Here is a 14,507-nt window from a genome sequence, read left to right as displayed (position 1 = left end):
TTCTTGAACTAAATACAAAAAAAAAAAAATTTTATAACTTAATTAAAAAAAATCAATAAAAAGTAATAGGAAAGTTGTGGATTAGACTTACACATAATAATTTAATTTAATTATAATTATAATAATTATTATTATGGGCTGCTATCTAAAACTGCCATAATCGCTGCTGGTATTATCCACAAAGCAAATGGATTCATTGTACTTCTATATTCGATCTTACAATAATTGAGCCTTTTGCATTTTTTTTTTCCTTCTTCTTCTTCTGTGAAGGGTCTTTTCGTCAATTCATATTTGATTATTGTTCTAATTTCTAATTTATGTTTAATTCTAATTTAGTACTCACGTCTCGATTTAGTCCGTAAATCTTTTAAAATACATATATGGTTACTTATCATTTCCCGCCATGATACATCTTTATTAAGGATTGACTTTTTGAAATTAGTTCGAAAAAAATTTGTGGCTATATTATTATTATTTATACCCTTCACATCCTTGTTCCGTAGGGTTTTGAAATTAGATCGTAAAAAAATTTGTGGTTATGTTATTTATTTTTATTTTTTTGTTATTTTTTATATCCTTCACATCCCTGTTTCTTAGGTTGTAAAATAAGATGGAGGGACGATTATTTGGTGGAAGTCGTTTCGGTACTTCACCGTCGAGAAATGAAAGAAAACCTCTATTTCCAAGTTTGTAGCTCGGTTCTTCAAACCGAAATACCCAACAAAATTAGCTTTTGTATGAATTACATGAAATTAGAATTGAATTAGAAAAATAAGTAAAACATATTTAAATGTAAAGACCAAATAAAGAAAAATAGGAAGGGTAAAGTTGGCATTAAAGTATATCATATATTTGTCGGAAGATTTTTAGACTTATCCGAAGACAAAATTTGACCTCTAATTATAATTTATTTGCAGTAAGGTTTATAGGGCGGTGGCTGGAGCTCCAACTGTTAAGGCAGTTTTTTTTTTTTTTTTTTTTAAAAAAATATTATTATTACTATTAAAGACAGAAAACTGGGTCCACTAAATTATTTAGATTTTTGGATAAAATACGTAGAAAACGCCGCGGATTATCCGATCAAATGCCGTCAAAATAATGACACGTGGCGTCCTTGTTAAGACGTGGCGAGATCTGAGTGGAGCAACATAAGTTACAAGTACAAGGGAAGCGAAAGAAAAAAATTAAATTAAAAACAAACATCGGTGAAATAAAAAAAACAGAAAAAGGGGAGAAGACCGATTCTTCTGCTGCAAACGCCAAGTTCCGGCGCGGCGTTAGGGCGACACGGGAATCTTCTTCGTGTATTCTTTCTGGTTTTCTCTTCTCTGGAAATCGATGTTTTAGGATTCTCTATATCTTTAATTTGTTGTTCGGACGGCATTTTTGGCTGAAGAACGAGGGGGATTGTTATTATTATTGCCCGTTACGGTTCCGGCTCCGTCTTTTGTTTGTCCTGTTTGGTGGTTGAATTTGTGAGCTGAAAGCTCCTGTTTCAATGTCGGCAATCTCGATTTACAGGCCGGAGTTTTTGGGATCCGTCCGATATGGATACCGGAACGACCTCATATTTCATAGAAATGTTGCCTCGTGGTCTATGTAAGTTCGATTCTATTCTTCTTCTTCCGTTCGATTCTGGTACCAATTTTTTCAACTTTATGATTTGGTTTTCATCGCTGCCGTTCATTTGATTGGATAAGGTTCCTATTTAGATTATTACAAAATCGTATGAGTTGATTTCCGGCGGGAACGGGCCGGTGATGAGTTGGTATGTTGTTTTGATTGGAGATTTCAATTTTTTTGAATTTGAATTTGAATCAGGAAGATGGATTCTAAATCGCCTCAAACGATGAAGGAAGAGATTTCTATTCAGATTTCAACGCCTCTGTTGCTACCGAAGTCGAAACCATCGACGCCAAACGAATTACGGTTTAATCGGCCGCCGCCAGGTGATCAAGAATTAGTTCACAAAAAAAAATTGGAATTCGGTCAATTCGTAGCCAGGGAGGCCGTGCTTGATGAAGAATTGTGGGTAAGTGATTTGAATCATTTGATTTTGTGCTTGATGAAGAAATCTTCAATCTCAGAACCTTAAAATCGTTCTGAAAATTTTGGACCATAAATAAGTTGTGGCGTCTGTGTGCTTGATTTTGTGGTAGACAGCGGCATGGCTTCGGGCTGAAAGTCATTGGGAGAATCGAAAAAATGAACGGTAAATGACCTTTGTTTTATTTTATTGAAAGAAACTTTGTCGCTTGTGCACACCTTATCTTCTAAACCACAAGAACAAACCAAAATCTGAAAAGAATAGTTTAAATATTCAATGATATCCTGTTAAGCATCTGAGAATTTATACAGAAATTGGACTTGATATCAAAAGGGGCAGCAAAAAGAAAACCAAGCTGCTATTGATAATACCAAAAATGTTCAAATTTCATTGCTCATAAGTTGTCAATAGTACAACGGAGATTGTAGATATGGTTTATTCAAGAAAGTGAAAAGAGTTGGATGCAACTGATTTGTAGCTCTGCTTTAACACAGATATGTTGATAGCTTCAAAAGGAAATTTGCAGAACAGGTAGGATTGGTTAGATTTGTTTGATCTTCTTGTGTGGTTGAAGATGAATTGGTTCATACCCTTAATTTCTATATATATCCAATGAATGTTGCAGGAGTTCAATGCCATTAAAAGAAGATGTAGTGGGCTTGGACAGTCATGCACATGCATTGTCACGGTGAGAAACTTTTGGCTATAAAAAGTTGTAGCCGTGAAATTTTACCATGGCAACCATTCATTAAGCTGGTGGAATTGGCTTTGTTTTCTAATATGAACTTTCTCAGGTAAGCAAGGAACAGAAGCATATAAAACGCACGGTGATTAAAAGCGTCGTAGCCACTCTTGATATGAGCTTGCGGCATTTGATGCACGGCGAGACTTTTCCAGGGGTTGAACTCGAATTTATGTCGTTATTATTATCTACTTGCTCTTATCTCCCTTTCTTCCCTTTGGCTAACCATGTGAAGGAATGATCCTTATATACAGGAAAGAGAGAAGAGCCATGTATGCAGCATCAACAAAGAGATACCAAATAAATATGCATATGTTTCAAACTTATGTGTATCGAAAGCAGCACGTCGTCAGGGTGTTGCTAGCAATATGTTGAAGTTTGCAGTTGAAACAGCAAGATCCAGTGGTATAACCCAAAGAGAGATTAAAATTCAATCAAACTATATGAAAATGCAATGCTTGCTAATATGGTTTCTGATAATACTTTTGGTGACAGGTATCGAACAGGTATACGTGCATGTACATAGAAACAACACACCTGCCCGACTATTGTACGAAAAGATAGGCTTTGAGGTAATCATCTACTTACGCAAATAAAACTCCTTCATTCTTTGTTGCATTACGCTTCACTTCGTGGAGTTTATACATACGTTCCAATTTTCAGGTGGTCGAAATAGCAAGCTCACAATTGTTGGAAGAACAAACTTACCTACTATGTATTAACACACGGAAGCTTAACAATGCATATTGGTGTTGATATTCATTCATAAGGTACTTGTACTGACATTGGAACTCACAAAAAGTGGTGAGTGCAATGAAATTTGGGGTGTAAAAGTAATATTCTACCATTCTTGTAGCGTACATATTCTTTGCAATCTTTCTACCAAAAAAAGCCCCTTGCACTTATAGTTCAGTTCATACACGAGTACAAAAAGGTTTCTTCTTATGAAAACTTGCACAAGTGAAAGGTTGGAGACCGACAAACACACCTGAAAACATCCAAAGAGTTAGCACTATAGAGCCTCAATAGTCAGTTTTCAACACCAAGATAGGTCGAGACTAAGCAAATTCTTAGAACAGGTAAGCAAAATTGTTGTGCAGTGGCCAACTTCCACAAACCCATATGTAACAATCCAAGCTCACCGCTAGCAGATATTGTCTTCTTTGAGCTTTGTAACAATCTAAGATTACTGCTAGTAGATATTGTCCTCTTTGGGCTTTCCCTCAAGGTTTTTAAAACGTCTTTGCTAGGGTTTACACACCCTTATAAAGAATGTTTCGTTCCCTTCTCCCTTCTCCAACCAATGTGAGATCTCACACCATAATTGTCCCAATCATTAAGGAAAACCAGCATCTTCCATGAACTCAACTTAATATCATTAATTACTGGCCTAACTTGGTCGAGAATGGCCAGAAAAGCGAAGATAACCATGATGTAATTATGGACTTCCCATTTCCAAATTCATTTATGTAGCACATGGCAGAAAATATATAGCTATATCCCATGAACTTTTCTAGGCTCCTGTTCTATAATAGTCTTTATATCTATTGCTTCAAGGAAAAAGAGAGATGGGAAATGGGGAAAGGGAGTTAAATACATACCCTCTTGACATTATTGTTCAATGAAAGCCCAATTTCTCTCTAGAAATCCCCACAAATGCAGCAACAAACAGCTTCATCACTTGCAAGAACAAACGATATTCAATCAATCAGCCAACAATGCCCATGTTAAATACCTCTTGTCTGCCAAGTGTGAATGCGTAGTGAAAAAGTTCTGAACAAATGATTATATAAACTGCTAGAATATCTAAAGCTCGTGTCTGATTTGGCTTGTATGGATTTATTGGTCAATTTCCTGCATCCAAAACAAAAAAGAATCATACACATTGGTTAAAATGAGTTCCTTCAAACTTTGTCCCCGGGCGGTCGATGTTCTTGGATGAACTTGTCACGAACATCTCCAATTCCAGTTAATAACACCACTTCCAAACTTTAAAGCTTCTTCCTTGCAGAAATCATTAGAATTGGATGAATCTGTAGGTAATCGTAAAGATACAATTCTCTTCTGAGGAGAGAGCACTTGTTGATATTAAAGATTACAATGCAGGAGCAGAAGAACACAAGTGCAGCGACACCAACGTCAGAAAGACGATAAGCACGGGACAACGAGATGGCCGAGAAGTTAAGCATTTTCGGAGAATCATAGCCGACTAAGCTTCGGCCTGCATGCATCTGGGACAAGTTCCAGTGAAGAAATTGCCCTCAGCAAACCCATATGCACAAATCTCTCAACGAGGGAGGCAAAGGCTATGCCAGTTAGGGAGCCATTCAAACTGGTGCAGACCATTCGCTCAATCACTAGCGATCTTCATTGCAGTAGAGAAGGACCCAGGCCAGTCTTTAGCTCTCAGCGACAGTTCTTCGGACCATCATCGACCAGATGTGCAGTGCCTGAAGCCTCGGCTTCTATGGAGCACTAGAGCTTCTGTAATCAATGTGTCCTTTCACCATGTTGTTCAACAGCATCTCCTTTGCAATGTAGCCATTAGCGTCCATATCCCCTCCATCTTTGTAACTTTGGTTTACCTTCTTCAATAACTATTCCCTTCGGTCTTTCACGAACGAACCGATAATTTAAATGACCAAAGTTCGGCTGAGGACAACTTCAAAATCGCTAATGTGGGTAGTGAGGATTATAGAGTTCGAAAGCACAACAGATTCCTTTTATGATAGATTTTAAGATGACGATGACGACAATTGAGATGTTTTGGATGAGGTCTTAGTGAAAAGGACCACAAATTCAAGTGATGGACCTGAATTTTGATTCGGATTCGGATTCGAATTCGAAGTTTTATCGAATAATTAAGTATTCGTGTAAGCCTGAAGGGATGGATTGAAGGGTGTGAAACGTAGTCCCAAACAGGGCCGAGACAAACATGAAAGTTGAACCATAAAGTTCTTGTTTTTCTTTATTCTAAATTAGGATTAATAAAAAAAAAACATCAATGGATGATTATTACAACCTTAAAGCTACCAAACACATGATACAGACACCATACATGATACGACGATTAAGTGGACGACAAGGAAAAAACTACAAGACACAGCCAAAGACACACCAACAACTAACAATAACGACTCTCTAATAAAAATCAATCTCTATAGGAGACTTTTCTCTATCGAGTTCATCTAACCACTTCCGCCCAGAACGCCCTTAAGCTTTTTGATCGTAGCAGGGTCCAAGAACGTCGTCTTCGCAACGATATCGGTCGGCAATTCGTTACCGAACAAGGCGAAGTCGAGAATTTGCAGCCCTGGGTTGGCACTACTAAAGCTAACAAATCCAAGAGCACCGCCCTTGCCGGAGTTTATTTGGAAATGTAGTAGCCCTTGAGGGAATACCATAATGTCACCTTTGTTCAATGTCTTGAAGTAGACGGTATTCGCCGACGAAACAAACCCGGCGCAGATTGTGCCTTCGACGACGAGCAGAACTTCGGAGGCAGCAGGGTGGGTGTGGAACGGTATCACACCGCCAACCGCAAGGTCAAGGCGAGCCAATGAGATTCCGAGGCCATTCACGCCGGGAAATTGAGCAGTGAAGGCTGGAGTCACAGCCGCCTTGATGAGATTTGACGTGTTACCTATGATTACAATAATATATCATAACCCATCAACTTAAATTCAAAGTCCGTAATATTAGAGAAAACAATAGTTCGACATTACCAGCAACACCGAGGCCGGAGTAAACAAAGTCCTTTTCCGTAACAAGTGACACCTTCTTGCAAGGGAAGCCAGCGGGCGTGTCGGGGGATTTGAGGTCGGCGACACAGAAGTCTTGGACGAGAGCGTGGGAAAAGGAGGCGAGGACGGAGAAGACGAAGAAAAGAGGAAGCACCATCTTGCTAGCCATGGATAACAAAGTAGGGGAATGAGAGGCCATTTATATAGAAGTAGAGGGAGGGAGGTGTGTAAGAGGATAACAAAGGCAATGGGCTAATGAGACATGATCCATTCCCATGCACCATTTTGTGGCATAATTGAAAGGGTGTGGTTTAAGTTTTGGACAAAAATTTGTGAGCTGTGAAGCATGTGATTCGGGTCTGATTTTATATTGAAAAGACAACAAAAAGTTGCTTTTTGTATGGTGTCAAAACCCGAGAAAGGGAAATATCTCGAACAAAAAATATCTCGTTTTAACTCAAAAACTTCCCTCATATTTGAGTGTTTTTATTTGATTCTCGAGCTCAGGAGACACATTTGAGTTCTTCGTAATGTTTAAGAAACAAATTTTTTTAACTTAGGTTCTATTTGGTTCCCGAATTCTTAGAATTAATATTTTGATCCTTGAAATTTAAATTATGTTTTTATTTGGTTCTTAGACGTTTGAATTTGATTTCTAAATGGGTTCTAGTAAAGTTGACGTTAATTGACCAAATGAAATGATGATTTGATTGTTAATATATGCTAACTCGACTTTAATTATATGTATTTTTTTTTATCTAATATACACATGAATCAATTATCAAATCCAAACAGTGAAGGGCAAACATGTAATTTTTAAAATTTAAGGACGGAATAGAAATTAAATTCAAATCCCAGAGACCAAACGTGTTAGTTAGCCTAAATATAAACTAAGTTTAAGTAGAAAATAAAACAAAGAAACGCATGATAAAATTAGGGTTTCTATGTTCAAAAACAGAAAAGCAAAAACAAATGGCTACTGAATACGAGCTAGATTTTGCTGGGCGTGTGAATCAGTGAAACCCTGCAATTCGTGATAACCTCATTGTAAGCTTGATTTAACCTAAACCCTAAAATCATACGTATATTTAACTACACGAGCGTTTTCGTGATCTCATTCTCGTTTATAGGCTTTCAAGAAAAGGGAGTGTAAATATCTAGTCGAAGAACGGGTAACCGAACATAATTTAAAAAAAAAAAAAAAAAAAAGAGCTAAAAAGATATTGAAAAAGAGAGAAAAAGCCAAAGTGGGTCCATTACGTAGTCACATGAGTATGGAAATGAGGTAGAAAATAATGGAAGGGCAAAAGAAGACATAACATAACAGCTAGCTCTGGATTTGCAAACAGCCAATTACATATCTTCTTGCCTCTTCTTTCAATTTGAAGCCATGCACAGATTTGTGTGGACGACCAAGCTTCCCTATCTTTTGGGTTACTCTCTTTTCACCCGCTTCTATTCGCTCATCTCAAATTTGGATAACTTGTCGTTACGTTTTTGTTGGGTTTTGTTCGTGAAAAAAAAAGGATCGGTTTACGTTTCAAAATTATTCGAAACATCAAGAGTAGATTCGAGTAGCTTTACTGAAATTGCTCGTTGTATCACGATGAGAAAGTTATAACTTGCTTTTAACTCGTGTAAAGCGAATAATTGGCTTTAGGATAGTGTTTTTTAAACGTGTCTCGACTACTAATTGACTTTATCACAAAATCTCGAAGTTATGTTCGTTTTTAGTTATTGCAGTTTTTAACCTTCGTTTTTTCATTTACAAGGTAGAATGATAACAAGGGCACATTGGTAAATATCCACAAAGTAGTTATAAGAATCGAGAATATATATTTTAAAAGTACTTTATAATTTTTTCGAAAATTCAAAAGCTAAAGTACATTTTTCTTATCTAGGGATGACTTTTTAGCGGCGTGGCCAAATGTTGGCGGTAAACACTAATTATTAGCAACGCTTTGTAAAAGTAAGTTTGCTAAAACTTGTAACACGTTGTGGTTGGTGTCACAGTCATATTTTTTTTTTTTTAAGACGTATGGTCCATGACTGCATGTTCATTCCAAACTTTTTACCGTATGTCCTCCATTAGCATAGTTTTTTTTTTAAACTGTGTCGGTGTATGACTCCTTGCCCCTTCTGATGTCTTATATGTCAAAAATAATTTAAATTATAATGTATTATTGGAGGATACGACTAATTGTCAAATTTTCTTATTCGTATTATATGCTATCAATGTCACTTTTTTTTTTTCTTCTAAAATCGTTTTCTGGGGAAAGAGACTATCAGATAGTTCATTTGTGACGCTGACAAGCCGAATTTGAGTTCGTTGATTTACTCAAGAGTGATAGTGTCATATAATCGTTTTGTGAGGCTCAAAGACGTGTGATTGTCACAGTTGATATCAAAGCTGAGTTGACTCGAAATAAAAAAAACATATGGATAAGGAATCAACTCAAGGGAAAACCCTGATACCAAATGATAAGAAATCACTACAAGGGAAGTAAGATTCAGATTATTTTGTTGATCAAATATGTTTAAGTAAAAACACTTGTTTTAGATTCAGATTATTTTGTTGATCAAATATGTTTAAGTAAAAACACTTGTTTTAGATTCAAATCACTCCAGAATCAATATCGATCATGTCAAGCTTGAATGATTCTAAATATGCAATCTAAACTACATATAATTACAAACGAACTTAGAAAGGAAAGTAAAAATACTCTTTTTACTGCACCTTACAAAGACAACATACATGACTTTGTATAACCTCAAAATTAACATTTTTAACCCCGAGGCATTCAGTTGTGACTTTTATATTTTGTCTATAATTAACCATTGTGTATAATTTACGACCAAATTAGCCACTACGTAAATGTTACCTTAAAGTAAATAAGAAGTCTTAAAACACATTAACGAAATACCAAAACTCTAAATTATTATTGTGAGATCTCACATTAGTTGAAGAGGAGAACGAAACATTCCTTATAAAAGTGTGGAAACCTCTCCCTAATCGACGCATTTTAAAACCTTGAAGGAAGCCTAGAAGAGAAAGTCCAAAGAGAACTATATCTCCTAGCAGTGGGCTTGGGCTGTTACAAATAGTATTAGTACTAAACATCCAACTGTGTGCCATCGAGAACACTGGACCTCTAGAGGGGTGAATCATGAGATCCCACATTGATTAGAGAACCCCGTGGAAACCTCTATTTAGTGGACGTGTTTTAAAGAGGACAATATCTCCGAACATCTCTTCCTAAAACCTATATGTTTTAAAGCCTGAAAGAATCCCGAGAGGGAAAGCCCAAAAACGGCTCGCAACCATTTTATACCTTAAAAAGTGTTCATAATCATAATAATAATAATAATAATAGCATTATTATACTTCGATCCCTAAAGAAAAAGGACAATATCTCCTAAATATCTTCAAAGGCGGGAAAGAGGCCCAAGAAATGGATAGTCTGTGTAGCCAACAACAGGATCTTGTGTATAGAACGTCTTCCTAACATACTTGTTCAGTGGTGCATTCAGCTTAAATCTCAAAGCCAAATCAGGGTTCGCAATGAACAGCCTACCATACGACACCAAGTCGGCATCTCCGTTCTCGATCGCTTGCATTCCCAATTCACGAGTGAACCCACCGCTGCAAATGAACGTTCCTTCATAAGCTCTTCTCAAACTCCTCATGAACTCAGCCTCCGAGTCTTCACTTCCAGGCCTACCCGACTCAGTCTGGCCGTAGGCCGTGTACCGGGGCTGAGTTACATGGACATAACTCAGCTTTCCACTGATTTCCTGTTGGAGTTTGTTAAGTTGATCGACGACATGTAGTCCTAGCTTGAGAGGATCGGAATCCATAGCGTCGAGGTGATCGATGGCTGGAGAAATTCTAACACCAACTCTATATGCTCCTATAGCAGAAACCACGGCATGAACTACCTTCAACAAGAATCTAGACCTGTTTGAGAGACATCCTCCGTACTGGTCGGTTCTGTCATTTATACCATCCTTCAAGAACTGGTCCAGGAGGTAACCGTGAGCTGAATGGATCTCAATCCCATCGAACCCTGTTCAAAATTCTATCTCAAAAGTGTTCGACAAAAATAAGTGCAAGCTAATTGTAACGACCCTAAATTTCTACATATTCAGAGTCGCTATTAATGTCTCATATAAGGGGTACAACATGAGGACTTCCCAAGTGGTCACCCAATTTTCCAAGCACGCTATGGAGTTCTGATGGGATCCAGTTCAGGCGTAGTAGCGACTCTGAATATGTAGAAATTTAGGACTGTTACACTAATAATAACCTGCTCGAATGGCGTTCAAGGCAGCCTGTCGATAATGCTCGACCACGTCCTCGATTTCATGAGTTTGCAGTGCTCGTGGGCTTGGGTAGATGCCATAGGAGCCATCAGGAAGCAGAATTCTCCATCTCTTGGAGATGGGTGTGCTTGTGGATGAAATTGGTGGCATCCCATCAGGCTGATAAACTGGTCAAAATAAGAGAAGTTCAGGAAGGAGCTATTAATAGATGATTAGTGTGAGATCCCGGTTTTGTTGGTTAGAAATCTCTCTGTAGACGCATTTTAAAAATTTTGAAAGTGGAAGGAAGACAATATCTACTGACTAGGACATATAGGAAGACATTGAACGATGTGTCAGTGAGGAGACTGAGCCTCAAAGGGGTGGACATGAAGCAGTGTGCTAGTAACAACGCTGGCCTTCAAGGAGAGTGGATTGAGGGGTCCCACATTGATGGAAGAAAGTGAATGAGTGCCAGCGACGACGCTGGCTCCAAAAGACTTAAATTGTGAGATCCCATAACCGTACCTTGATGTGAAGCTCGGCCGACGTGCCAGAGCTGACAGAAAATGATGCTGCCTTTGGCATGAACAGCATCCACCACTGCCTTCCATGCTTGCACCTGTTCTTCCGTGTAAATTCCAGGAACATGGGGAAACCTGCCAAGTTCAGTTTCAACTCATTTTAACTTATTTTATAAAAAATAAAAAAGTTTTAAGAATAAATCTTATCTTAAATATTAGAGATACGCTGAGTAGGAATGTTCGTCAGTTGGGTCGGGATCTAATTATTATAAACTCAACTATAAAAATATTGGGTTTGATTGGTTCACGTTGTTTTTTATTATTTATTTTAATTATTTCAATTTGAAAAATTATATTTTAAAGCCTTAATATATGCCCTCCACAAAATATTCACAACTTTTAAATTCAAATTAATTTACGAAAATTATTTTTATTTGCTATCAAATCATATGAGTGACCAAAAATACGACATTATTATGCCATTTTTTTTAGAGAATCTTTTCCGAATCTAAAAAGGAATTACGGTCATTTTCAAATTTTTTAGTGGAAAATAAAAGATGATAAGATTGTGACATTTAAATTAATTTTGTCTCACTTAATTAAATTAACATGAGAAAAAATATTCAAAATTGTTCCCACAACAACATTAGTTTATTGCATGTGACACGTGGCATACATTCAAAATAATAAATATTTATTTAATCCATTAATGAAAATACCTTAAATTTTGTAATTGTTGCAGAATAATATTTATTATTATCCCTTGAAATTTTAAAAAGAAAATTAAAAACTACTTTTAAATTTTCAAAATTTCATTATTATCCCTTCTTTTAACAATTTTTTAAAAAATTTAAAAATACTATGAAAAAGTTTGGAGGTAATCCATACGTGATAACTTTTTTTTGAAATTTTTGTTATAAAAATAAAAAGTGTGAATGTCACTTTAAAATTTTATTAAATGTATTTTTAAATTTTTTAAGAAATGAAAAGATATTAATGAAATTTTTAAAAATTTTAAAGTATTTTAAAAATATTATTAAAAGTTTTGAATGTATTTTTTAAATAAAATATTAATCATTTTTATTAAAAAATAATGATAAAAATATTTTTATTAATTTAGACTATAACTTTGTTTTTTATAAATATAACTAATGATATAAATATTTTTTATAAATATTTATACAAACGAAACCTTCCAAATTTGTTAATAAGGCAATAATTTAAATTTGTTAATAAATTTTATATAATTTTTGTAAAATACCAAAATTAGATTTTTAGAAAATTAAATACCAATAGCCATGAAAACGTGGGACCCACCATTGCTCGCCGCGCTCCCATAATAATTACTCCTAAAATTACCAAATAGCCCTCAAACTGATCAAAATTTCACAACTTACCCAGCCGCCGTGGCGGAGATCGAAGTTCCTTCGCTGATTAGAAACCCGCCGTCCGTAGACCTCTGAGTGTAATATTTGGCCAGCGCCGCTCCCGGAATCCCATTCAAAGCTCTGCATCTCGTCATCGGCGCTAGAACTACTCTGAAAATCGGTCACCAGATCCGCCGCCAAACACACATAAAAACAACAATCCATCAATCAATCAATCGATTGGTTCCGAATCAAACTCCGGCGAAACCTCTGTCTCCGAAATCGAGGACTGAAAACAGAGGATCGGAGGAAGTAAGAGATGAAAGACAACGAACCTGTGAGAGAGATCGAACTTCCCCATCCTGAACGGAGAGAAGAGTGTAGCGGTTCCATTTCTCGCCGGAGTTTCAGCCATTTTCAATGAGTTGGGATCAGAATTTGCCGACGGCTACGAGATGTGGGGAGCTTAATATACAAAGGCGTTTCCACGTTTTAAGTGGAAGTGGAGCATTTGATCAAGGAGTTGCAGTCCAAATATTTTTGACTGGTCGGCGAAGGAGATAGTAATCTGGTGCATCCGAGTCTAGATTTGGAGCTGTGTGTACGAGTATTGGCCGTCGGATGAAGCTTGATTGTGTAGGTCGGTGGATCCAAGTCAAAGTTAGGGGTTGAAAATGAATTAAGGTTACAAAAATCAATTTATACTGTTTTTTTTTTCAATTTACATTCTCGATTATTATCTTAAAAAAACATGAATTTATGCAAATTTATAATTATATCAAATAAACTTTTAAACTTTCATAAATCATTCAATTTAGACTTTAATTTTAAAATTATTATTTGAAAATTATTCATGGTATAAAAAGAACGGATTCAATTATAAAAAATTCAGAAATTTAGACCTTTAATTTTAAAATGTTTCTTGCCTTAAAATATTAAAGTTTCACGTTAAGTTTTGTATGAAAAACGTCAAAATTTCCCGTTAAGTTTTGTATGAAAAACGTCAAAATTTCATTTTAATAATACTCTTAAATTTTCAAAAGTTTCAAAAATACTCACAACCTATGAAAAAACGTTAAATGTCGTCGTTTATACTTTTATTGGTCATCAAGGTCTAGAAAATTTATTACCACCCAACATTACGTTAATTAATACCACCGTCACATCAATGTCTTTTCTTTAAGCAAATGCATCAATGTCTTTTCTTTAAGCAAATGTCAATACCTTAGTGCTATAGTATAAAATGAATTATCTAACACTTCTAGGCTTATTTACATACACGAAAACTCAATAACCTAACACAAACTTTTAAATTAGACAAATTTAAAAGCTTTAGGTCGTGAAAATCAATTCATATACCTAAACGATTCATGTGTTGTATGAAAAAAAAATTAACTAATGATTGTATCAATTTAAACCTTTCAATTATTAAAAGAGTATTAATTTATACTTTCCAGTGCACTTCCATTAAAAAAAAAATGTTCCTTACGTAAATGAATCAATCTAGATCATCTATTTCAAATAATTAATGATTATCAAATAGACATTCTTTTTACATTTGTTTCTTTCCGAACAGTCTTCCAAACTTTACCAATAGTATGGACGAATCTGTCACTTCATAAAAATGTGTAAAAGAAGTTAGTATGCACTTAAAAGTTGAATACTCTACCATTAAGTTAACATCTCCAAAAACATATATGAAAAAAATATAGACGGAATCAGAATCAAAATAACAAAATGAAAATAAATTACACCCCATAATCACAAAAAAAAAAATACAAT

At 35.7% G+C, this 14,507-nt stretch overlaps 3 protein-coding genes across 5 annotated transcripts; 1 reads left to right on the top strand and 2 right to left on the bottom strand.

Moving 5' to 3' along the window:
- The first annotated feature begins 1,168 nt into the window (after positions 1-1,168).
- LOC111441020 lies at positions 1,169-5,413 on the top strand. Of its 3 annotated transcripts, none has more exons than XM_023077913.1 (10): positions 1,169-1,599; positions 1,822-2,032; positions 2,160-2,212; positions 2,542-2,578; positions 2,673-2,735; positions 2,842-2,946; positions 3,044-3,194; positions 3,285-3,361; positions 3,453-3,559; positions 4,896-5,413. In XM_023077913.1, the coding sequence occupies exons 1-9, from the start codon at positions 1,499-1,501 to the stop codon at positions 3,543-3,545; spliced, it is 891 nt and encodes a 296-aa protein (XP_022933681.1). In that variant the 5' UTR covers positions 1,169-1,498; the 3' UTR covers positions 3,546-3,559; positions 4,896-5,413. The 3 variants fall into 3 exon arrangements, with proteins under 3 accessions (XP_022933681.1, XP_022933682.1, XP_022933680.1); XM_023077914.1 differs by having other exon boundaries at positions 4,829-5,413; XM_023077912.1 differs by lacking the exon at positions 4,896-5,413 and having other exon boundaries at positions 3,453-3,692.
- Positions 5,414-5,750: 337 nt separating this feature from the next.
- On the bottom strand, positions 5,751-6,729 carry LOC111433299 (auxin-binding protein ABP19a-like). Its single transcript, XM_023070310.1, has 2 exons — positions 6,515-6,729; positions 5,751-6,432 (listed from the first exon to the last, which is right to left on the bottom strand). The coding sequence occupies exons 1-2, from the start codon at positions 6,699-6,701 to the stop codon at positions 5,978-5,980; spliced, it is 642 nt and encodes a 213-aa protein (XP_022926078.1). The 5' UTR covers positions 6,702-6,729; the 3' UTR covers positions 5,751-5,977.
- A 3,204-nt stretch (positions 6,730-9,933) lies between these two features.
- On the bottom strand, positions 9,934-13,235 carry LOC111441108 (12-oxophytodienoate reductase 3-like). Its single transcript, XM_023078033.1, has 5 exons — positions 13,061-13,235; positions 12,756-12,896; positions 11,363-11,493; positions 10,840-11,022; positions 9,934-10,599 (listed from the first exon to the last, which is right to left on the bottom strand). Exons 1-5 carry the CDS (start codon positions 13,138-13,140, stop codon positions 9,959-9,961), a joined length of 1,176 nt encoding a protein of 391 aa, XP_022933801.1. The 5' UTR covers positions 13,141-13,235; the 3' UTR covers positions 9,934-9,958.
- Between the last annotated feature and the right edge of the window lie 1,272 nt (positions 13,236-14,507).

Source organism: Cucurbita moschata, unplaced genomic scaffold (assembly GCF_002738365.1).
Source record: "Cucurbita moschata cultivar Rifu unplaced genomic scaffold, Cmos_1.0 Cmo_Scf00003, whole genome shotgun sequence".
In the NCBI taxonomy this organism is placed as follows: domain Eukaryota; kingdom Viridiplantae; phylum Streptophyta; class Magnoliopsida; order Cucurbitales; family Cucurbitaceae; genus Cucurbita; species Cucurbita moschata.
The sequence above is the reverse complement of the archived record's forward strand: the minus strand, read 5'-3'. Positions and strand labels throughout refer to the sequence as shown.